Source organism: Urtica dioica, chromosome 4, assembly GCF_054948205.1.
Source record: "Urtica dioica subsp. dioica isolate 48M chromosome 4, U.dioica_male_clone48M_v1_H2, whole genome shotgun sequence".
NCBI lineage: Eukaryota > Viridiplantae > Streptophyta > Magnoliopsida > Rosales > Urticaceae > Urtica > Urtica dioica.
In genome coordinates this window covers 11,294,293-11,318,855 of record NC_142759.1, presented here as the reverse complement: position 1 = coordinate 11,318,855, position 24,563 = coordinate 11,294,293, and the positions used below count along the sequence as shown (strand labels likewise).

The 24,563-nt window shown below is 36.1% G+C and overlaps 1 protein-coding gene and 1 long non-coding RNA gene across 2 annotated transcripts; both read right to left on the bottom strand.

Annotated features, from left to right (window-relative positions):
- Positions 1-241: 241 nt before the first annotated feature.
- On the bottom strand, positions 242-17,107 carry LOC149400397 (uncharacterized). Its single transcript, XR_016296389.1, has 31 exons — positions 16,442-17,107; positions 16,142-16,205; positions 15,997-16,046; positions 15,799-15,910; positions 14,959-15,675; positions 14,442-14,502; positions 13,481-14,356; positions 13,345-13,409; positions 13,225-13,260; positions 12,093-13,114; positions 11,774-12,001; positions 11,565-11,669; positions 10,949-11,103; positions 10,800-10,863; positions 10,460-10,700; positions 8,105-10,336; positions 7,857-8,024; positions 7,099-7,748; positions 5,895-6,548; positions 5,601-5,787; positions 5,449-5,491; positions 4,794-4,901; positions 4,583-4,718; positions 3,912-4,026; positions 3,754-3,825; positions 3,515-3,637; positions 2,766-2,906; positions 2,296-2,683; positions 1,107-1,200; positions 965-1,033; positions 242-521 (listed from the first exon to the last, which is right to left on the bottom strand). It is a non-coding gene; the product is annotated as an uncharacterized LOC149400397 (long non-coding RNA).
- A 4,145-nt stretch (positions 17,108-21,252) lies between these two features.
- Positions 21,253-23,908, bottom strand: RRP41 (3'-5'-exoribonuclease family protein). The gene is made up of 12 exons (XM_089613882.1): positions 23,692-23,908; positions 23,557-23,603; positions 23,413-23,473; positions 23,259-23,297; positions 23,117-23,184; positions 22,948-23,026; positions 22,798-22,834; positions 22,567-22,683; positions 22,369-22,454; positions 22,048-22,137; positions 21,861-21,926; positions 21,253-21,667 (listed from the first exon to the last, which is right to left on the bottom strand). The coding sequence occupies exons 1-11, from the start codon at positions 23,743-23,745 to the stop codon at positions 21,879-21,881; spliced, it is 726 nt and encodes a 241-aa protein (XP_089470008.1). The 5' UTR covers positions 23,746-23,908; the 3' UTR covers positions 21,253-21,667; positions 21,861-21,878.
- Between the last annotated feature and the right edge of the window lie 655 nt (positions 23,909-24,563).

The window sequence follows — 24,563 nt, the reverse complement described above, 5'->3', positions numbered from 1 at the left end:
AAAAAAAAATTATATATTAAAACCAAAAAGATATGACGAAAATAAATTAAAATGTTTTCCTTCAAGGTATAATAAATTTGTAATTTTTTTTTAATCTGCATTCAGTTAATATAAGGTGCGTCCTATGGAAGCAGCTTGACTAGGTCCTGGGCATTATTTCATCAAGGGCTTCTTTTCTTGTGACAACATGAAACTGAAAAACTTTCTCCGATCACAAACATGCCGATGAACACAATAAAGAGAAGCAGAATCAACAAAATTCTACAATTTCTTGAAATTCTTACAATATGCAAATACTCCATTGCATACAATCCGTCTTTAGTAATAAGCAGTGAGCTCTTTTTACAAAAGTAGAGTCAACAAGCGTGAGCTTAAGTAAGACCACCAACAAGAAACCCAACAAAAAGTTATTGTATACATATATATTAGAGAGAATCTTAGGCCCAAAAAGAAGAAGTAGAGAAGGTTATAAACTCTGCATAAACACACTTATCATGGGGCAAAAGAGCACAGCTATTAACCTATAGAGCCAGTTAGGGGAATCAGAATCGGAATCGGAATCGGCAGCCAGATTTCAATGAACCAAACACAAACAATGAACAAAAGAGCCATAAGAAACAGTTACATGAATCAGCATTTAAGTTTATGCACGTAAAATAAGTAGTGAAGCTTAATCAAAGACTACGGACTAGTGAAACGGCTTCTAAAATGCATGCTATCCCTCAATAATACCAATGAACGCACTACTGTTTGAAGTAGCTAATTGTTTTCATTCCTGATTACAAAATCTGTTTTTGATTTTTTTAAATGCTCCGTAGAGAGCAACTGATAAGCCTACAATCAATTAACAAAATCAAATTCAAATTGAAAAGGAAGCGCAAAATTTTGATGTATATGTTTTTAAAATTAGTCGGTCTGGAAATATAATACATGAATAGTAGTAATAATACTAAATGTAGCTTACCAGATTAACAGCATCGAGTCACCGGAAACAAGCATATCTTACCACTAATAACAAGCCTTTCGAGTTGGCCTGCAAAAAAATAAAAAATAAATAAGCAACAATATTTAATTAAATGAAATGGCGATCGAAACTAAACACTGACCTCAGAGACGGCTCAGGTGTGGCGATAGACGTGACTGAGTCCAGCACCTTTGCATATCATATAAACCAGGACATCCAAACCTTCCAACTTGCAGCTTCACAAACAAAATGAAAATTTCGGAAAGAAGTATGGGGGAAATATACACAAAAATAAATTATTAATTCACTTTAAATTAGAAGAAAAGAAAAAATTCAAAATAGATTAGGAAAAATGGCATGAACTAGCCAATTCAAACTATGGCTTTTGCAAAATAGCCATAGTTTTATTAGGTTAGCCAAAATAACCACCACTCTCTGCAGACTCTCGATCGCCTCGCCGCCGGGGATTCTGTCGACCGGGAAGACCATCTCGACTTCCATGCGCAGCACCGCGGGGTCCGGCCGCGGGCGGTGGTCGGCCATGTGGCGGGCGGCGGCGACTATCTCGCCGGCGAGGGAGGGCAGGAGCTCCGGCGACGAACCTTTCCAGCGAGGAAGCCCGCCTCGTCGCCGTAGCGTGACGGAGAGTCACGAATCTCCGTCGATCTCCTCGCCTTCGCCGCCGTGACGGAGAGTCCGACGGGAGGTAAGATCTGTGCGATTGCAGTGACTGAAAGGAGGTCTGAGAAGAAGAAGATCGGAGAAGGTCGATGATTAAATTTTAAGGCTGAATAAAATCTCTGGACTAAATTAATCCTGCCTGGATTAAATTTAATCCCGATATCTTGTCTGGATTAAATTTAATCCTGCCTGGATTAATAATCGCAGCTTGGCTATTTTGCTTATACTTAATAAACTTTGGCTATTTTGCAAATCCTTAAGTTCTATTTGGCCATTTAACCGCTTGACCCAATAGATTATTCGAGCGGTTTGGGTTCTTCGACAGCAGAACCATGGCGCCGGGCTTGGTGGTCAGAAGTTTTGGTTAAAATCTTGGACACAAGAACTATGGCATCGGAGCTTCTTCACCACGGATAATACGGACTAGCTGAGATGGCCCGGTGACCGGAGGTGATGTGGAAAGGGACAGCAGTGAGATGGTGATTTTACGGAACTCAATTACTGGTAACGTAGCGCTAAGCATGATCGCAAACAAGGAGCAGAAACTTAAAAATAATAAACATCTCAGGGAAACACAAAACCAAATTAAGAGAAAAAAGAAAATGAAAAGAAGAGCACACAACGAGGAAAAAAAAGTTGCACTAACTCACATACACATGGCTCGGTGGTGGCGGAGAATACCAAGTCCTCAAGCGTGAAGACACATTTGCAGCAAAGAGAATCAACAGAAGCCGCTGTAAGACCATATTCTCCTGAACTGAAAAACATAAATTTATGAACAAGGAACAAAATTATGAGGAATTTAAAGAAAATCCAATGGAAAGCAACAGTAAATAAACCGACATATCACCAAACACATGGGGAATGGAAGTGAGCAATAACCCTCTGATACAGCAAAGTGAAGCCAACAACGCAAAGAACTCAAAAGCGAGTGCGTATGGAAGTCATTGACTAGGGTTTGTCTTGGATCATTTGTTTCTCTGCTTGCTTTCTTCGAAAAGCATGAAACTGAAACGGCTTTCTCGAATCTATAACCACCTGTAGCAAGTCATAAGACAACATTAGAAAACAGCTAAAAAAGAATAATTTAACAGAGGAGAGATCGAAGAAACCAACTGGCCTTGGAAATAATTCGCAAGCAATCTTTTGACAAGCTATAAAGGAAGAACAAGGGTGAGAAGAGAAGAGTCCGCATTAATAGTTATCCGGTCTTCTTATGTATTCTCTTTCATTACTAAGCTTTAGAGGGCTCTCCAAATACCTACACAAAAACAACATAATATACAAGCAAATGTCAGTAAAAATCTTACTCATGAAATATCCATACTACTCCATTCATCTCATATTCACAATAAAACCTACTCAAAGTGTACTGTTATCCAAAAGGAGCTTCAATAAGATAATTTGTTTACTGTAAAATCTCCAACCTCTGGCCTAAATGAACTATCCAAAGTTTACACTCTTGAACAAAGTTTAGGTAATTCGTAAGCAATAGTAAAGCTATGAAAATATGAGACATAAACTTCTTTAAGTTTATTGATAACTACACTAATAAATAAAAAATACATTAAAAAAAAAAAGCAAATCAATATACAAGCACATACACTTTGTAGGCAACAGTTAAGTTACCAAGTATTGGAAAATAAAATATTGAAATAATCAAACTCAACAGATCAAATTTACATTTGAAAAGAGCAAATCAAAAGCCAATATATTTCAGTAAAAGCAATTTGGTGGTTACATAGCTCTACTGCTCACATTACATACATATATTTCCATTACTTTACTGCACACACACTATACGTATGTAGATTATGTATAAGACCATCCATCAAATTCCAAGATGGATCAAAATAAGAAATACAACACCTGAAACATAGAAAGAATGAAGAACCAATTTCCTCAGATATTCTCTTCTTCATCCATTTTGCCTTCCTAGCCTAAAGTTGAAGTCCTAGACGCTCCCAGAGACAAAACAACAGCAAAGATAGCCTAATATAATGGAGAATTTATGGAAGAGAACACATTAGAACAAGACACAAAAAAGGTATAATAAAAAGATGAAGAAAAATAAAATAGACAAACAAAGGGATAAAACGGCTACATACCTACTTCATGATGAGTCTCCCACGATAAGCATTACACTCAGCTGCGACGCCACTACACTGACTGAGACCAAACTGAGAAAATATAGTCGGGTTTTCGAAGCCTTAGCTAGCAAACAAGGAGGAAAATATAGTAAATTTAAAATTGAAGAATAACACACCCTTGAATAGAGGAGTTCAGCTGAGTACAATGTCCTATCCTCCTCGTGATAAGATAACCACTAATGATGGCTCAACACCAACGCATATTCGTATCACAACATGGTGTCTAAAAATCTGCAACATTATTGACAATGTCATACTATTTCGCTCAAAGCTTGTAGACAGAAAAAATGGTTGATGACATTAAGTATAGAATCCCTTAAAAAAAAAAAAAAAATAGTAAGCCATGAGCAGAAAACAAAAAAGTTGTATCAATCAACAAAAGATTGTCTTCTTTTTTCTTTCTTTTTTTTTTAATAGAAACATTTTGTTATATTTTATATATATAGGCGAAGCCAGAAAAGAAGAACAAGGAAAAGGTCGAGCAAAAGGAGCTAGAGACCAGAGTTAAACGCTAGTTGTACACGCTACCCCAACTCCCAAACTAAAGATTAGAGTTTACAATCAACGAACTACCATCTATAAGAAAACACTCCACTGCAAACAATACAAGCATTAAACATGTATAATATATATGCAATATAAGTTCAAGAAATAATAACCAAATCAAGTGGTTTTGAAATGCGTCTCGGAGAACTAGTTTAGAGGTGGAAGTTGGTGATAACCAATATAAGTTCAAGAAATAATAACCAAATCAAGAGAAGAGAAGATAGAGGTGGAAGTTGGTGACCTCAGTCCGTTGTACAAACACCGAATTCCTTCTCGGAGTTGGCTAATTTGAGCTTAGCATTCTTAAGGCTGATTTGCTCATTTCAGCTTAGCATTCTTAAGGCTGATTTGCTCATTTCAGCCTGTAAACACATCATCTATGCATTAACAAATATATTAAAACGTGAAAACAAGACTAAATACATAGACTTTGTTGAAAATTATATACATACCTGTTTTTCCTTGTGCGCGATTCTCGTTCTTGAAGATTTGAGTAACGAGCTCGTGTATTGAAGCTGATCCATCATTGCCTGTTTCTTGGCTCCTTTTGTGCGTTCACACTGTCAGAAACAAGCTGGCGTTCAGTCAAAGAAAAAAATATTAAAAAAAAAAATCAAATTGATAATACAGACACGTCTAAAATAAATTTCTTAAAAAAAAAAAAACTCTACATATTGTAATTATCTCTTGCGGTCCACTTGCTACAAGAGACGTTGGTTCAATGTCTTCATATATTCGTACGCTTGACCAATTGTCTGGCATATCATGAAAAAAGATATTTAAACACGTCTCTCTCTCACATGGATATAAAACAAAGAATATAAAAAGGATAATTTGTGGGAGTTAAAGCCTCTGTCATCTCCAAAACAATTATGTTAAAAACGACATCTTACAAAAGTAAGCCTTTGTCTCTTCTTCAGTTTCTCTGGCTGCTTAACTATCATCTCCAGACTGTGTCCAGCCAAAGCACGTAACAGTAACCCATCAATGTCTTGAAGTTCAATACACATACGTTTATCTTCGGGGGATGAAAATAAAACAGAAACTTACAGAATGGACCTAAGACTGCAATTATGTTTTGAGAGAGAGAGAGAGTGGGGGTGTTACCTTTGCCTCAAACTTCCTCTTCTGCAACTCTTCAACCTGCGACCTGTAAACCATGTCAGAGAGAGAGAGGTTTGCATCAACCATTCATACTGGGTGTTATTATTATTTTTTTAATTTCTGTATTATATTCAATTAATTTGAAATCGATGTACCTGTCGTCGCCACTGCTCTGCGTGAACATGTCTGCAACCACTTGCTTTTCAAGATTCCTCTTCTTCAACTCCTCAAGTGCTCGTAATTCATTAAGGTAAGATTGAAGTGATAGAATACAAACTTAACCGCCTTGATCTCCTTGTCTTGTTCATAACGAGTCTCAATTAAAGACTCGTGTTGATTTTTCTGTGAGAAAATTATAGGCGCACACAATTAAAGAAAAATGTGAGAAAATTATAGGCGCACACAACAGCGAGCAAATCAAAGGCACTGAAACTTGTGACGTGCACAACCCAATATCGGTCTCTTCTTCGCCTTTGTCACATGCCTAGCATGGAAGAGAATACAGAAGGATTTGGGCTCCTGCCAAGCCAAATTGAGATACCTGCATACCTGCACATCAATAGAAATGCATCAAATGCTTCTACAAAATTGATTTCAGATAAAAAAAAATCTATACAGTTCTTTCAGTAAAAAAATAAATAAATCTCACCAGATGCAAAACTCTTTTCCCCTAAAAGATTGAAAGACCATTCAGACTAGCAGACCTCATTCAGATTCATCAAGCTTGGCAAGAAAGCAGTTCAAGCAAAAATAAAATATAAGCAGAACTCGACTGCCCTTAACCTCTCAACGAGGGATGATCAACACCACCCATGAATAATATTAGCCCTTCAAAAAAGTCAAAATAAAAAACAGAAACCCACAAAAAAAAAAAGAAAAAAAAATGACAAACTGATCGAATACATACAACAGCAGTGTTGGAAAACATCTTCGTTCTTTGCTTTAATGGCCCAGAGGATAGGCTTGTGGTATACAAACTGAAGCATCAAACACCATTGCAGATAGTAGTGAATGAGAGAGTCAAATAATAACAAAAGGGTTGAGAGACCTGCATACTGAAATGTCGTGCATCTTATTTTGCAGCCTCTGGACAATGGCGAATGCTAACATTTCAGCATAAAAAAATATAATAGTGCATTACGTTCACTTAGAAAGTAAATGTAATGTTTCAAGATATTCATTGCTTTTTGCATTCCACGACCAAAAATGAGGGAAAATAAACATCAAAACTCAATGCTATCAAGATTTTATTATTTTCTGCTAGCGAGTAAACAAAAGAAGATATCACTAAAGCATAGTTCTATACATATGTAAAATAATGATATGACCTGCAGCTTATATATCGCATCCTCTTCATATATAATAACTTGTTGTATTCATACTACTCTTTTTTTTAATAATATATATAATGGAAAAAAAAAGATAATTTCAGAAAGATTAGTTACAAATTTCTAAGACTTTCCAAATTAAAAACACCACCATATAGAAATAGGGTTTTTTTTTTTTTTTTTTTTTTTTTGAACAGACAGTTATATTAATTAAGCATGGAATCCTGCTATCAAAATTGAGAGCTGGACAGAAATGGGTTTAAAATTTCATTTAAGGAAATTCTTAAAATTTCATTTAGTAAAAAAAAAATGTTGAGTTAAGTACCTGATTTTCTCTCTTAAGGTTAGCCCCACAATCACCCTCCCATTGATCTACTTGGCTGATATTGGACCCTACACCACGATTACAGCTACTTCTAATGTGGTCCACGCCACAGTACTAATGTGACAGCTGATCAGCGGTGCTGTACGAAAAAGCTCATTGAAGGACATAGAAAATGTACTGTGCTCAGCAAGCCAAGCAACGTATTTCCGTACTATCCTATCCTGCTCAAGCACGTAACATAATTTAAGGAGTTTTGTTAAAATTCTCAATTGCCAGCGGTATAAGACTGGGAGAGTACAATAATACAAAACAAGAAACAAAGTTCCCCAATTTCTGAGATCTATACCTCTACTTCTACCTCTTTCTTTAGATGACCTGTGTCATCTCCAAAAACATCCATGTAATAAAAAAGACCTCACACAAAAATAAGCGTCGAGATTCTTCGCAAAAGCAGAGAACAGACCTCTAAGAAGCATCAAGTTAGGCTGGTAAGTCGGCTACTTCGGCGCCCGCAGTTTTAAGATTAATTTGACAGATTCAGTTTCTCTGTCTGTTTTACCATCAATTCTAGACTCTATCCATCCAAAGCACATAACAGTAACTCAGCTTGATGGCTTGCTCTTTGCTCTGTTTCTCGGGCCCATCAATGTCTTGAAAGTTCAATACACATGTACATCGTCAGGGGATGAAAATAAAACAGAAACTTATGGAACAAACCTAAGACTGTAATTATGTTGAGAGAGAGAGAGAGGTGTCACCTTTGCTTCAAGCTTCCTCTACTGCAACTCCTCAACCTGCAACATATAATCCATGTGTGTTACCTTTGCCTCAAACGCTCGTGATTTACTAAGGTAAGATTTAACCGCCTTGATCTCCTTGCCTTGTTCATCACAAGTCTCAACGACCAAATACTCGTATTGAATTTCCTGTCAAGGAAAAAAAAAAAAAAAAAGAAAGAGAAAAATTATAGACGCACACAACAAAGAGAAAATCAGAGGCACTGAACCTTATGACTTGTTTCACAACCCAATGTCGGTATCTTCTTTTCCTTTGTCGCATGCTAGCATGGAAGAGAATACACAAGGATTTGGGCTGCTGCCCAGCCAAATTGAGATACCTGCACATTAATAGAAAGGCATCAAATAATTCTACACTATTTAGTTCAGACAAAAAAAAAAAAAAAAAAAAAAAACTAAAATCTATGCAGTTCTTTCAGTTAAAAATAAATAAATCTCACCAGAAGCAAAACTCTTTTTCCCTACAAAAGCTTGAAACACCATTCAGATTATTTGGTGTATAATATATACCAGACCACATTCAGATTCATCTAACCCCGATTCCCTGACCAGAAAAGCAGTTAAGGCGGAAAAAATATATGAAACTCACATGAAGCAGAACTCGTACGCTCTTAACCTCTCAACGAGGAACGATCAACACTGCCCGTGAATAATATTAGCCACTAAAAAAAAATTAAAATAAAAACAGTTAAAAAAACAGAAGCACACATTTCATTAAAAAATTGACAAACCATTTAAATACATACAACAGTGTTGGAAAACATCTTCTTTTTGTACTTTAAGTGCCTCGAGGACAGGCTTTTGGTGTACATCTTAGACCTTGAGAACTTTCCATATCTTTGACTTTACAATAACATAAAATGCTTACTATAAGCAAAGACTACACTGCACCTATCACAACAGCATCAAACATGTAGAATTTATATGCAATATGAGTTCATGAAATAATAACCAAATCAAGTGGTTTTAAAACGTGTCTCAAAAGAATAGTGTGGCAAAGTAAAAATAATTTATTAAGAAAAAAAAAGGCAGCCACCTATAGCTCTCTCTCTCAACATTACTGCGCCGGACCAGGCCTGTTGTCATCATTACACCTCCAATAACATGTAAACCAAGCATCAAACACCATTGCATATACTAATGTATGAGAGTCAAATAATAACAAAAGAGCAGAGAGACCTGCACACTGAAATGTAGTGTTATGGGCATCTTCTTTGCAGCCTTTGGACGATTTCGAATGCTAACATTTCAGTATAAAAAAGAATAGAACAATGAATTAAGTTCACTCTGAAAGAACATGCAATGTTTTAAGATATGTATTTCTTTTTGCATTGCATGACCAAAAAAAAAACATCAAAACTCCATTATTTTCTAGCTAGCGAGTAAAAAAAAAAACAAGATATCAATAAGCATAATACAGAACATGTATCTCATCCTCTTTATATTTTAAACTTATTTGTATTTATAATAGTAAATATTTCATAATATATATAATAGAAGAAAAAAAATTGATAGTTTAAGAAAAATAAGTAATTTCTAAAACTTTCCAATTAAAAACACCACCATATCGAAATGGGTATTTTTTTTTTGTTGAACAAACAGTTATATTAATTAAAAATGGAATCTTTGTAAAATTGAGAGACCGTAGAAGTAGGTTTAAAATTTAAAATAAGGAAATTCTTAAAGTTCAAAAATAGTAAAAAAAAATGTAGAGTGAAGGTACCTGATTTCCTCTCTTAGGTTAGCCCCAAGATCATGAACTACTTGGCTGATAATGAACACTAAACCACGATTACAGCGATTTTTAATGCAGTCCGATCCACAATAATGATATCGCAGCTGATCCGTGGTGCTGTACGGTTTCTGAAGCTCTAACAACAATCACAGAAATCAAAATAAGAAAAAGCTCATTGAAAGACAAAGAAAATGTACTGTGTTCAGCAAAAACAAGTTATGAATTTTCATACTATCAACTAATATAATAGAGAGGTATATTATTTAAGATGATTTGTTAAATTCTTCTCTGACCAACAGTATGAGACTGAGAAGAGTACAATAATACAGCATAAGGAAAAGGAAAAAAAAAATATGTTTGGCATTGTGTGTTGAACATAAAAGCAGAGTTTGTTTCGAGAGAGAAGTGCAAAAGTAAATTGATGACTGATTTCAAGGAGTCATATTCACAACTGCCAAGGTAAAAAATAATACATATAAAGACAAATGAATCAGGGCTTGTATTTACATCTAGATATATAAAATATCTACATTACACATCTATCAAACGCAATAAGTCTTATATAGCAATGTAAATAATTGCAAGAGAGCATATTGTGTAACATTAGGAGAATAAATACTGAGATGGATCGGAGATCTAGAGATTTGATTTGCACTGCGACTCGTCACATTGTCAGTTTTATCGGCTATTTCCTTCCCCGCAGCAGCTTCATGAAAATACAATCCCCAAAAACATAAATAAATATTGGCTAATTTGGCATAAACATCACTTTCACAAATTTATTCAGAACCAGTTTCAGAATCATACCAAAATGGGTCAAAATACCCACCTCTTAGTTGCTGTGAGTTTCATACGAGATACGCAAGAACAATCCAAATGTGTCTCTTTCCCATCATCTCTGCATCGAAACTGTCATGATGAAGCACAACACCTCCAATAATCACTCAACACCATTCAATGTACTAATAAATGAACTAATCAAACAGCGAAAGAATGCAAAACAAAGAGAAAATAAGATACAATAAGCTTGAATATCTTCCATGTTTGGCAATCCTGTAGCTTTGCCTCAACTGTGTAGTAAACAATCAAAACCAAGTTACTAAGATAGTGAAACAGCGACATACGAAGAGTTCAAATGATTTACTTTATAGCAGAAGATAGTTCACAACCTGGTCCATTTGGTGCCTCCTTGATTGCAACCTCTTTGAAAGTTTTTGCAGCATACATGGGTTCCTAAAAACAAAAGGAATATAGTTAAGGGGAAAAATAAACATGAGATAAAGAAACTCTTAGATAGACTCCAAAAATCGTTCATTACCTTGCCCCCAATGCAGCAGAATGGTATATCATTTCATGGTGCATAGGGAAAATGAATTACTAATAAAAACCAGGAACTGACTTTAGCTCCCGCTCTCGTCGTTACATCTATACCAGCTCCAAACCAGGCACTGACTTCATTACACCTCCAAAAATCTGTGAATCAAGCATGATACACCATTTTTCATATACTAATGAATGAACGAATAAAACAGAGAGAGAGAGAGAGAGAGAGAGAGAGAGAGAGAGAGAGAGAGAGAGAGAGAGAGAGAGAGGCAGAACACTGAAATCCGAGAATCTTCGCATTATTGGGACTACAAAAGAAGAAGATTGGACTTTTGAGTAAACGTTGTAAGATGTTGTATATGATGTATGTAAGCGGTTGCAGTAACTTCATGTCTTAAAGAGTCATGGCCAGGTCTTGTAGTGGGCTTCTGTAACTATTTTCCACAACATTCGACTCTCTAACACGCTTCTAGTGATCTTTTTTCTTTTTTTTTTTTCCTTTGCACATGATTCAAAAATGGCTGGATATTGCTCCATCAGATATTCTTGTATGTTTTCCACTCTTGCTGCTTCACTGTTAGTTCACGAATTTTGATTAGTGACTGAATTACCGCATCGAGACTTCAGAAGGTGGAATTTCCATGCCATCACACACCCAATGTGTGAATTCCTGCTTTGATCACCATCATCATCATAACTCCAAATTGATACCAGTTCTGGATTGTGAACGACATGTGGTTGTATCAATTTGGAGTTAACCATTGTTTTATTTTTAAACAAACAAACAAGAGAAGAGAAGATAGAGGTGGAAGTTGGTGACCTCTGTCCGTTGTACAAACTCCAAATTCCTTCTTGGAGTTGGCTAATTGGAGCTTAGCTAAGGCTGATTTGCTCGTTTCAGCCTGTAAACACATCATCTGCTGCATTAACAAATATATTAAAATGTGAAAACAAAGGTAAGATTGGAGTGAAAGAATACAGACTGAACCGCCTTGATCTCCTTGTCTTGTTCATAACGAGTCTCAATTAAAGACTCGTGTTGATTTTTCTGTCAAGGAACAAAAGAAAAATGTGAGAAAATTATAGGCGCACACAACAGCGAGAAAATCAGAGGCACTGAAACTTGTGACGCGCACAACCCAATATCGGTCTCTTCTTCGCCTTTGTCACATGCCTAGCATGGAAGAGAATACAGAAGGATTTGGGCTCCTGCCAAGCCAAATTGAGATACCTGCATACCTGCACATCAATAGAAATGCATCAAATGCTTCTACAAAATTGATTTCAGATAAAAAAAAATCTATACAGTTCTTTCAGTAAAAAAATAAATAAATCTCACCAGATGCAAAACTCTTTTCCCCTAAAAGATTGAAAGACCATTCAGACTAGCAGACCTCATTCAGATTCATCAAGCTTGGCAAGAAAGCAGTTCAAGCAAAAATAAAATATAAGCAGAACTCGACTGCCCTTAACCTCTCAACGAGGGATGATCAACACCACCCATGAATAATATTAGCCCTTCAAAAAAGTCAAAATAAAAAACAGAAACCCACAAAAAAAAAAAGAAAAAAAAATGACAAACTGATCGAATACATACAACAGCAGTGTTGGAAAACATCTTCGTTCTTTGCTTTAATGGCCCAGAGGATAGGCTTGTGGTATACAAACTGAAGCATCAAACACCATTGCAGATAGTAGTGAATGAGAGAGCCAAAAAATAACAAAAGGGTTGAGAGACCTGCATACTGAAATGTCGTGCATCTTATTTTGCAGCCTCTGGACAATGGCGAATGCTAACATTTCAGCATAAAATAAATAGAATAGTGCATTACGTTCACTTGGAAAGTAAATGCAATGTTTCAAGATACTCATTGCTTTTTGCATTCCACGACCAAAAATGAGGGAAAATAAACGGCCTGCATCATCTCCAAAACATCCATTTAATAAAAAAGACCTCACACAAAAATAAGCATCGAGATTCTTCGCAAAAGCAGAGAACAGACCTCTAATTCGGCACCCGCAGTTTTAAGATTAATTTGACAGATTATTCAGTTTCTCTGTCTGTTTTACTATCAATTCTAGACTGTATTCATCCAAAGCACCTAACAGTAACTCAGCTTGATGGCTTGCTCTTTGCTCTGTTTCTCGGGCCCATCAATGTCTTGAAAGTTCAATACACATGTACATCGTCAGGGGATGAAAAGAAAATAGAAACTTACGGAACAAACCTAAGACTGTAATTATGTTGAGAGAGAGAGAGAGAGGTGTTACCTTTGCTTCAAGCTTCCTCTACTGCAACTCCTCAACCTGCAACATATAATCCATGTGTGTTACATTTGTCTCAAACACTCGTGATTTACTAACGTAAGATTGGAGTGAAAGAATACATACTTAACCGCCTTGATTTCCTTGTCTTGTTCATCACAAGTCTCAACCAAATACTCGTATTGAATTTCCTGTCAAGGAAAAAAAAAAATGAGAAAAATTATAGACGCTCACAACAAAGAGAAAATCATAGGAACTGAACCTTATGACTTGTTTCACTACCCAATGCACTTTGCCTTTGTCGCATGCCTAGCACGGAAGAGAATACACAAGGATTTGGGCTGCTGCCAAACCAAATTGAGATACCTGCACATCAATAGAAAAGCATCAAATGCTTCTACAATATTTAGTTCAGAAAAAAAAAAAAAAAAAAAAAAAAAAAAACACTAAAATCTACACAGTTCTTTCAGTTAAAAATAAATAAATCTCACCAGAAGCAAAACTCTTTTCCCCTACAAAGCTTAAAACACCATTCAGATTATTTGGTGTATAATATATACCAGACCACATTCAGATTCATCTAACCCTGAGTCCCTGACCAGAAAAGCAGTTAAAGCGGAAAAAAATGTATGAAACTCACATGAAGCGGAACTCGTATGCTCTTAACCTTACGAGGAACGATCAACACCGCCCGTGAATAATATTAGCCCTTCATAAAATTTAAAATAAAAACAGTTAAAAAACAGAAGCACGCATTTCATTAAAAAAATTGACAAACCATATAAATACACACACAACAGGGTTGGAAAACATCTTCGTTTTGTACTTTAAGTGCCCCGAGGACAGGATTGTGGTGTACATATTAGACCTTGAGAACTTTCCATTTCTTTGAGTTTACAATAACATAACTATAAGCAAAGACTCTACTGCACCTATCACAACAGCATCAAACATATAGAATTTATATGCAAAATGAGTTCAGGAAATAATAACCAAATCAAGTGGTTTTAAAACGTGTCTCAAAAGAACAGTGTGGCAAAGTAAAAATAATTTCTTTAACAAAAAAAAAGGCAGCCACCTATAGCTCTCTCTCTCTCAACATTACTGCGCCGGACCAGGCCTGTTGTCATCATTACACCTCCAATAACATGTAAACCAAGCATCAAACACCATTGCATATACTAATGTATGAGAGTCAAATAATAACAAAAGAGCATAGAGACCTGCATACTGAAATGTAGTGTTATGGGCATCTTCTTTGCAGCCTCTGGACGATTTCGAATGCTAACATTTCAGTATTAAAAAGAGTAGAACAATGCATTAAGTTTGCATTGCATGACCAAAAAAAAAAAAAAAAAAATCAAAACTCCATTATTTTCTAGCTAGCGAGTAAAAAAAAACAAGATATCAATAAGCATAATACAGAACATGTATCTCATCCTCTTTATATTTTAAACTTATTGTATTTATAATAGTATATATTTCATAATATATATGATAGAAGAAAAGAAATTGATAGTTTAAGAAGAATAAGTAATTTCGAAAACTTTTCAAATTAAAACACCACCATATAGAAATGGGTTTTTTTTTTTGTTCAACAGACCGTTATATTAATTAAAAATGGAATCTTGGTAAAATTGAGAAACCGTAGAAGTAGGTTTAAAATTTAAAATAAGGAAATTCTTAAAATTCAAAGATGGTAGTAAAAAAAAAATTAAAAAAAATGTAGAGTGAAGGTACCTGATTTCCTCTCTTAGGTTAGCCCCAAGATCATGAACTACTTGGCTGATAATGAACACTAAACCACGATTACAGCGATTTTTAATGCAGTCCGATCCACAATAATGATATCGCAGCTGATCCGTGGTGCTGTACGGTTTCTGAAGCTCTAACAACAATCACAGAAATCAAAATAAGAAAAAGCTCATTGAAAGACAAAGAAAATGTACTGTGTTCAGCAAAAACAAGTTATGAATTTTCATACTATCAACTAATATAATAGAGAGGTATATTATTTAAGATGATTTGTTAAATTCTTCTCTGACCAACAGTATGAGACTGAGAAGAGTACAATAATACAGCATAAGGAAAAGGAAAAAAAAAAATGTTTGGCATTGTGTGTTGAACATAAAAGCAGAGTTTGTTTCGAGAGAGAAGTGCAAAAGTAAATTGATGACTGATTTCAAGGAGTCATATTCACAACTGCCAAGGTAAAAAATAATACATGTAAGGACAAATGAATCAGGGCTTGTATTTACATCTAGATATATAAAATATCTACATTACACATCTATCAAACGCAATAAGTCTTATATAGCAATGTAAATAATTGCAAGAGAGCATATTGTGTAACATTAGGAGAATAAATACTGAGATGAATCGGAGCTCTAGAGATTTGATTTGCGCTGCGACTCGTCACATTGTCAATTTCATCGGCTGTTTCCTTCCCCGCAGCAGCTTCATGAAAATACAATCCCCAAAAACATAAATAAATATTGGCTAATTTGGCATAAACATCAGTTTCACAAATTTATTCAAAACCAGTTTCATAATCATACCAAAATGGGTCAAAATACCCACCTCTTAGTTGATGTGTGTTTCATACGAGATATGCAAGAACCATCCAAATGTGTCTCTTTCCCATCATCTCTGCATCGAAACTGTCATGATGAAGCACAACACCTCCAATAATCTGTAAACACTCAACACCATTCAATGTACTAATAAATGAACTAATCAAACAGCGAAAGAGTGCAGAACAAAGAGAATATAACATACAATAAGCTTGAATATCTTCCATGTTTGGAAATCCTGTAGCTTTGCCTCAACTGTGTAGTAAACAATCAAAACCAAGTTACTAATAGTGAAACAGCGATACGAAGAGTTCAAATGATTTACTTTATAGCACAAGATAGTTCACAACCTGGTCCATTTGGTGCCTCCTTGATTGCAACCTCTTTGTAAGTTCTTACAGCATACATGGGTTCCTAAAACAAAAGGAATATAGTTAAGGGGAAAAATAAACATGAGATAAAGAAACTCTTAAATGGACTCCAAAAATCGTTCACTGCCTTGCCCCAATGCAGCAGAATGGTATATCATTTCATGGTGCATATCCCACACTTTGCAAATGGAGAGAGAGAGAGAGAGAGAGAGAGAGAGATTTAACTCTGATTTTGTTTAATTGCTCTACCTTCTTAGTCACAGAATTTTGTAAAATTACCCATTATGTCTCCTTTCAAAGTTCAGGCCTTCAAATTACCCCCACCATAGAAAGGCTTTGTGGCTGTCGGCCGGCCAAACCCACACAAACTTCCACTGCGATTCTCGCAGACCAGGGATCGCTCTCCAGCCACGCGCTTGAAAGATCACCAGCGCGAGGTTCTCGTGCGTCAATGTCCGCCACGATGCCCCGGAAAAAGCCCTCTCGGCAACTTAAGCGCAACTAGGATCTGGAAGTGCCGCGACCTTGCTTCCCGGAAAAATCCGTCGGCCGAGACGACACCCCAAGACTTGGCGGCGAAAGAGTACCTGCTAAGAACTTTTTCCAGGGGTCCGCGCAGACGATTGGCCCTGAGATTCAGGCGATGGCGTTCTGGTGGACGGCGACGCAGAGAGCGATTGGCTGGGCAGGGAACCCTATGGCGATGGAGGAGTCAAACCCCATGAAACCCTAACCCCCAACTGACATTTCTACTTGAAAATATACCTGTCTAGCCTCATATCTCCACCCGAGCGTCGTTCTTGACCTCGCCGAAAGACCGCTATGCCAGCGTGGTTGCCTCGGGCATCACTGCCGCCGATCCCAAAAACAAGGGCTAAACGGATGAGTAAACCCGCAACCCGGCTTTTGAGAGGGCTCAGCGCGCAGATCGGCTACGAGATAACGACGAAGGCATCTAGGATTCCCGGCCGGCCGGAACGACGGCGGGCCGACGGTGGAGAGTCAGATACCTAAATCAGGATTTTTCTCAACGAAACCCTAAAATTGGCGATTGGATACAGATTGAGAAGAGAAACGAGGGTGTTTTGTGTGAACGAAGTCTTATCTTTATGTATGATGTTGCGAATCTTACTTTAAGAAACGATTTCAGAAGAAAAAGATACACCAAGTCTAGTCCCTTCTTCTCTCCACCCGAGCGCTGCTCTCCAGCCTTGCCATCGCCGGAAGACCGCTATTCCGGCGCGATTCTCTCGGGCGTCACCGCCACCGATCCCAAACATTGGCTCTTCGGACGAGTAAACCCGCAACCCTGGCTCTGCGAGGGACCGGCTTAGAAGATCTGCCGCGAGATACCGACGACGGCGTCGAGGTTTCCCGGCAACGCGGCTAGCGAGTGCGACAGTGGAGACGAAACCCTAGATCAGGAGGATTTTGGAGGAAACCCTAACAATCGAAAAGAGAGAGAGACTGAGAGAAAGAAAGGCGGGTGAGTTCTGCGCTAAGCGCTCGAGTTCTTGTTTATATACATGTGATGACAGAAATATTACCGTTGCCTTCTACTTTTGGAGTGTGTTTGGCCGTTGGATTAAAGTTTGTGGTTTTGATCGAACGAATTAGGATCGATCATAATATCTTCGCATGAGTTTCCTTTTTTCTACTTCTTGGAGAGCAAGTTTTTATATTTATCAGGAATGTGGTAGCACAAGAGATTAATCGAGTCATTAATGAGGCATTTAAACAGTCTTGGCAATTTAATAATTAGCTGGCATTAAGTGGTGTAGTTATTTTTCCGAAATTCTTTCATATCTACTAAAATATAAAGCAAAAGATCAAACGATAAAAATAAAAAATAAAACTTCCGACGATCTTTTCCTCTCTCAAACTCAAACCACAAGAGGCTAGTAGTATATAGGGATCTATTTTATTTTTTATTTTCTTTCATAATATTTTTTTAAAACAGATTTTCTCATGGGATAAAAATACATTTTTTTTAGATAAATATACATATATATAAAGAAAAATTGTACAAAATAGTCATTTCAAACTTATTGATTAGCAAAATTGCCAAAGTTTCAACTTTCAACAAAGTAACCAAATTTACGTTTTCAATATTTTTATGACAGTCATGATTAAATTTTTTTACGATTATTATAAGTAATTTATCACTTTCAAACAAATTAATTTTGGGGTCAATTTTTTTTTAAAACCAGATTGTTGCACATTTTGGTTATTTCACTCAATTAAGATAAATTTTGGTTATTTTGCAAATTCATAACTTTAAATTGGCTATTTAAAGATATAATTTTCCCCTCGTGAGTAAAATAAGAAGCGTCATTAGATTGAAAAACGAAATGCGCTTAGTGAAAATGAAGTGCCTACAGTTGACTTGGAGCAACAGTAGCACAAGGGCTATGGTGTTTATAATTTTGTAAGGGTTCTATATGTAATAAACTTAATTAAGATATCAAATTTGAAAACAGTCAAATTACAATTAATATATATCAAATAGTCATCTACATTTATAAACGGATATTGAAAGACATTAACACCCTTCATTAATTCAACAATTTTCAAACAAACAAGGAATAAATACAAAAACTCTAAAAAAACGCATAAATGATTGAGTTTAAACTTTGAAACTCCCCATATTCCAAAATGTAAACTACCCAAAATTTTGAAAAATATTTTCAAATAGCTAACATCAACACATAATTGATCCAATCATCTTAAAGCGTCGTCAAATGATAATCTTTTTTCAATAAACACTTTTAAACCTCTCAGGTGAGACTAGTGATTTTATTATAAATAATTTATTATTCATATATGTAGTGATGAGGAGAGCGATAGTTCATACTTTATACTACAGAAAATCTCGCCTAGTTTTGAATAAATGCAAGTGCGTATATGTGTGTGAGAGAGAGAATAGAGGGAGAAAGATAATAAACGAGAGATATAACTGAGATCTTGGTAATTAGGAGTTGTGAATAATAATTGAGTTTATTATGGAAACGAGAGATATAGCCCAACTATTAACATATTTAGGAAAATAGCCACTTTATCATGACAACATTTCAATATTCCAATTATACCCTTAGGTTAATATTATTAACTATCATAGTAAATAATATCATCCATAACAAAAAAATTTAGTAAATCTAATTAACAATAACAAAAACTACAGTAAATCTTATTTGTCGTAACAAGAATAACAGTAAATCTTATTTACCGTAACAAGAACAATAGTAAATCTTATTTACCGTAACAAGAAAACAATAAATCTTATTTACCGTAATAAGAACAATAGTAAATCTCATTTATCGTAACAAGAACAAAAAGTAAAATTTATTTACCATAACATTTTGTAGTTAATCTAGCAGTAAATACGATTTACTAATTATTTCATATTAACAGTAAATCGTATTAATCATTGAGTAAATCATTCATTTTTATGGTAAATATAACAGTAAATACGATTTACTAATTATTTCATATTAACAGTAAATCGTATTAAGCATTGAGTAAATCATTCGTTAACGGTAAATATAACAGTACATACGATTTACTAATTATTTCATATTAACAGTAAATCTTATTAAGAATTGAGTAAATCATTCGTTAACGGTAAATATAACAGTAAATATAACCATTTTTTATTTACTGCGGGCGAAAGTGATCCGCGAATTGAAAGAAGCCGAGTAAATTCGATTAAACTCAGCATCAACAACACGCAGAATTCACGGCTAACTCAACCAAAACTCAATGACACGGCCAAGAACAACCAACCACACGGCCAAAAACTCAATTCCAAAATCAAACTCATCACTTCAAAAATCCATAACCACCACAAATTGATCATAACCACACCGAGAATCACTAAATCCACAACTCAGATCATCAATTTCATCTCGGAATTACAAAACCCCCAAATCAATTCGTCTAACCCTAATCTCTAAAATCTTCAATTCAGCCATGGAAGAAACCTTACCTCGCTGGAAGAAATGAGCTACCCAACCCGCCAACTTTCTCTTTTCCTCGTCGGAGACGCTCACCGGAGCTCCCGGGACTCGCGGCGATTCTTCATTCCTCGGCGAGGCGCGCGCGCGGCGATGGAGGCTCGGTGATGGTGCTTCTGGACGGGCGCGGCAAGGAAGAAGAAGAGAAGATGCAAGGAGGGAGAGATAAGGCGGCGGCTGGTCGCGCGAACCAGCAGAGGCGCGCGCGGGGTCGGCACTTGGCGCTCGCGTGGTCGGGCTTTCGGCGCTCGCGCGGCTGGCTCTCGGCAAATGCGACGAAGATGGCCTGGAATCGGCAAGGGAATCAAAGCGGATCTGTGGCGAGGTGAGAATAGAGGTATTCGATTTCGCGGAAGGAGAGAAGAGCACGATGGATCTCGACGGATCTCCAGAGGATCGGGAATTCGAGGACGAAACATACTTGGCCTCGTTCATCGTCGACTGAATTGATCTAGAGAATTGGGAAAGGGCATTTTAGGCACATTAATTTTTTTTGGCTAATTGCTTAATAAAACACAAACCTTGGCTATTATTTTAAAAGATCCCTCATTAAGTGGCTACTTATTTACAAATCTCAAAAACAAATCACTTAATAGTGTATTGGGAGAAAAAAAAACAATAAACAAAAGCCCAACTGAAATACAGAGCCAGGTTTTGATCCTGGGACCTGTGGGTTATGGGCCCACCACGCTTCCGCTACGCCACTCTGATGGGTTAATAGGATATCCAATATAAAATTAAATCATTTAGCATTTGTCTCTCACAGAGATAGTAATAAAAGTTGTTTGGTAGAGTGAGATAGTTATAATTAAGAGAAATTGCTTCATTTGTCACCAATTTCATAACATTTTCCCACTTTCCATCAAAACACTAATTTGTTCCAAAATGCCACCATCTATGTCAACAATGTTGACATCTATTTTAGATGTCAACAATGTTGACATCTCGGTGGTATTTTGGGACAAATTAGTATTTTTGTGGAAAGTGGGAAAATGTTATGAAATTAGTGACAAATGGAGCAATTTCTCTATAATTAATTATTTAATTTAGTTTGAGAGGAAAACTAACATAGAGATATCGAAAGAAACGAAAGGAAAAACTTTTCACTTCAGTACAACATATAGTCATATACCAATACAATTTTTTTATACATAAAAATAATATACGACAAAACGGAGAGACTGGTTAAAAGGTATTTTATGAAACTTGAAAGTAATTTCGAATTCTTTCATCGAACTTTTGTATAAAAGAATTTTCATTGTTCTTGCCGGAAGTTGAAACCAACAAAGAACTTCCTTGTTCCTTGTTCTTGCTGAAACCAGTGATAGCCTAGTCTTTAAACAAAATTATAAGCGTAATTGTTGCTCGATGGATACGCAAATAGAAGATGCTCGGCTCCGCACAACTTATGAACTTTCCTCCAAAAATTCTCCGATCCAAGTGGCAGAAAAGTTTTTCACACAGAAAGCTAAATCTTCAAAATAATATTCGACTGTGTATATATGAGAAACAAAGTGTCAACGAGTCTACCATGAAATTATCTATCCAACCAATAAGATATTATCTTTCACAATACATTGAAAATAAATTCCTCCCAAGGGTGCGAACGAGAAAAAAAGCCGGTAATAAGCTTTGCATCGTTGAAGTTAAGTCACTCAGAAAAACACTACTTGCTACAACTTTACCTAAAGTAAATAAATAATTTATCTGCCTCGTCGGCATTCCAGTTGCTTTGTATTCTCCTTAAGAACCTGACATACACCATTAGAGAAAACCATAAGAAAGGCAATGAATAAATTCGTTCTAGAGCTTCATGTTCGGATCCACCGATCACAAGACTAGTCCTTTTTTTTGGACGGATAAATAACTTACCTCTCTCATTTCGCTCGCTATAGCCTTACACCCTTCTGTTGCTAATTGCATGACGTTTTCAAAGATATCCAACGGTAACTTCGCATCCATCTAGATTCAAACAAATAAAAACAAAACATTATGATCCCAAAGAATGATAAAAAGTCAAGTCAAGACACGTCATTAAAAAAAAATACGCGAATGAAAATTTCTTGCTTCTTTAACACTGGAAATTATCGAAAGTATTTAGCATAAATGAAGATAGAAAGTTGTACACTTTTCTTCAGATGCTTAGTGATGATATTTTACCCAGATGCTTAGGTGATGGTAATATATATTTACCTGAAGAAGAGTAACCTTGTCGAGCTTCGGAAGAATCCCCACTGTAACATCTGCGCCTCCGGCACTATCTTCCACATAATTCAGGTCTGTAAAAACATCAGAACTTCTAACATCAGGCAAGAAAACCCTTTTCACGTGGAACAATGGCTTCCGATAAGAAACTTAAGCTGCAAGAAACAAAAAACCAAAAGAATTTACCGAGCAAAGCAGTGCTATTAAGATAGCCGGCACTGCAAGAAGTGACGAGATCGCGCATCGGAATCCCAGCGTCTGCGAGGGCAAGACTGGCAGCGTTTATACACGCCGACCGCGTTCCTTTGGTATCCGAAACGCATTGCAACACATCAATCCACATCTTCAAACAATATAGATATAAAGAAAGGAAAAAAATATGACTTTGAAAGTAAAATATTCTAATTCATTATTTACCTCCATCTGCTTGCAAAACTTGGACAAAAATATCTATCTAGAAAAGAAAAAGAAAAAACAAGTATAAAGAAGAAGAAAAAAAAAATTCAGAAACATTTCGATGCCTAGTATATAGGTTGTATAAATAGCGAGATGGGTTCAAAATGGAACCTGAGAGCGAGGCATGAGATGGGTCATTATACACGCTTCCATAGATTGTCGGATAACAAGAGATATCTCAGTCGAACGCCTAACATTCAACACCCATAATTAAAACATGACAACGTTAACTAATTCCTGATCCAGAAAAATGACTTCTAGGTATGAAAAATTTCAAGACCTGTCACCCTTTGATTTTCTCATCCGGTCTCCGGTACTAAAATTAGCCATGCTATACTCACACCGAACCTAAAACAATTATTCAGCTAATCAAATTTAGATATAAGAAAGAAAGAAAGAAAGAAAAACGAATAAACACTAACCAGAGCTTGGTCATTCAGTTGCTGGGATCTATTTTGGACCTGACAATGCAAAACAGCAAACAAATCAGTTTTTCTTGTATTTTTAACAGCTGAAAACAATTATTGGAAGTAAAATTTCTATAAAAAAAAAATTGGGTGTTTTCATTTCATGTACCTCTCTGGGACCGTATACAGCAGCGATTACTTTGGTATTTCCCATCTCAAACATAGCAGAACTGAAACCGCAACAATACTCTCAAAACAAAAATTATTTGTTCGAACCCATAAATTTGATTAAGAGCATAACTAAATCAATTACCCGTCGGCTTTGGCCACGGCTCCGAGCTCTGCTCGAATCTGTCTCAGCTGAATTTCAAGACACAAAATAGGACATCATGAATTCATTGTATGATATATTCGAGAGAGAGAGAGAGAGAGAGAGAGAGGGAGTTACTTCTGTGGCACGACGGCCATCCAAGCGGAGACCTTCAGGGCTCACGAACTCCATCGCCGAAGAGTATCACTGCTTCTTTGAAGGAGGTTTGAAAAGTCTTGACCGACTGTTGACTTTTTTGACCTTTGGGACTCGCGGCGGCCGAGAAAAAGGAAGGTGGTGAGTATTGAGATTCTGAGAGCGCCGAAAGGAAGTTTATAATTTTGGCGCTGGGAGCCCTTGTAATTCAGGGCTTCTTCTGTTCTCTTATTACATTTATACCCCACTATTGTTTTGCAATAAAGACCTTGCAAAATAAAACATTATTCTTCTCTTTCTCGGTAAAATATCATATACATTCGTTTTATTAAAATGCTGAGTTTACCACTCTATTTGAGAATAATCATAATTATCCCGAGGATATACTGTTTTTTTTTTTTTTTTTGATCTAATCATATCTTAACCGTTTGTTTTAATTTTACCATTATTCATTATCTTTTAAAGTACCATTTTAAGAAGTGAACCATACATATATTTTAAAAAAGTATCATTCATGTTCTTTAGATTTTAGTCGGATGATACATTCATATCCTGCATATTTAAATCGAATTTATTCATGTCCTGTGCTTTAGTAAATATAGATGAAGAAGTGCAAAGATCATGATTCGGAAGTAGAAAAATCTAAAAATAGTAAATATAATGAAAAAGCCTAAATTTTAATTTTCGCCGCCTAAGGTCTTGATGTATATTAGGTCGATTGTGAATTTTTAAAAATGCTCAATTCAGATTTATTGTAAAGTTGTTAGATTTTAGATAATGGTTAATTTAGATCACCTATGTTTATTCATATATATTATTATACTAGCTAGGTTTTTTAGATTTTAGAGAGTGGT

Coding starts and splice junctions, on each gene's coding strand:
- RRP41 (XM_089613882.1), bottom strand. CDS start 23,745: ATGGAGTTCGTGAGCCCTGAAGGTCTCCGCTTGGATGGCCGTCGTGCC. Junction 23,604..23,691: donor ATGGCCGTCGTGCCACAGAA/GTAACTCCCTCT, acceptor CTTGAAATTCAG/CTGAGACAGATTCGAGCAGA. Junction 23,474..23,556: donor GCCGTGGCCAAAGCCGACGG/GTAATTGATTTA, acceptor TTGCGGTTTCAG/TTCTGCTATGTTTGAGATGG.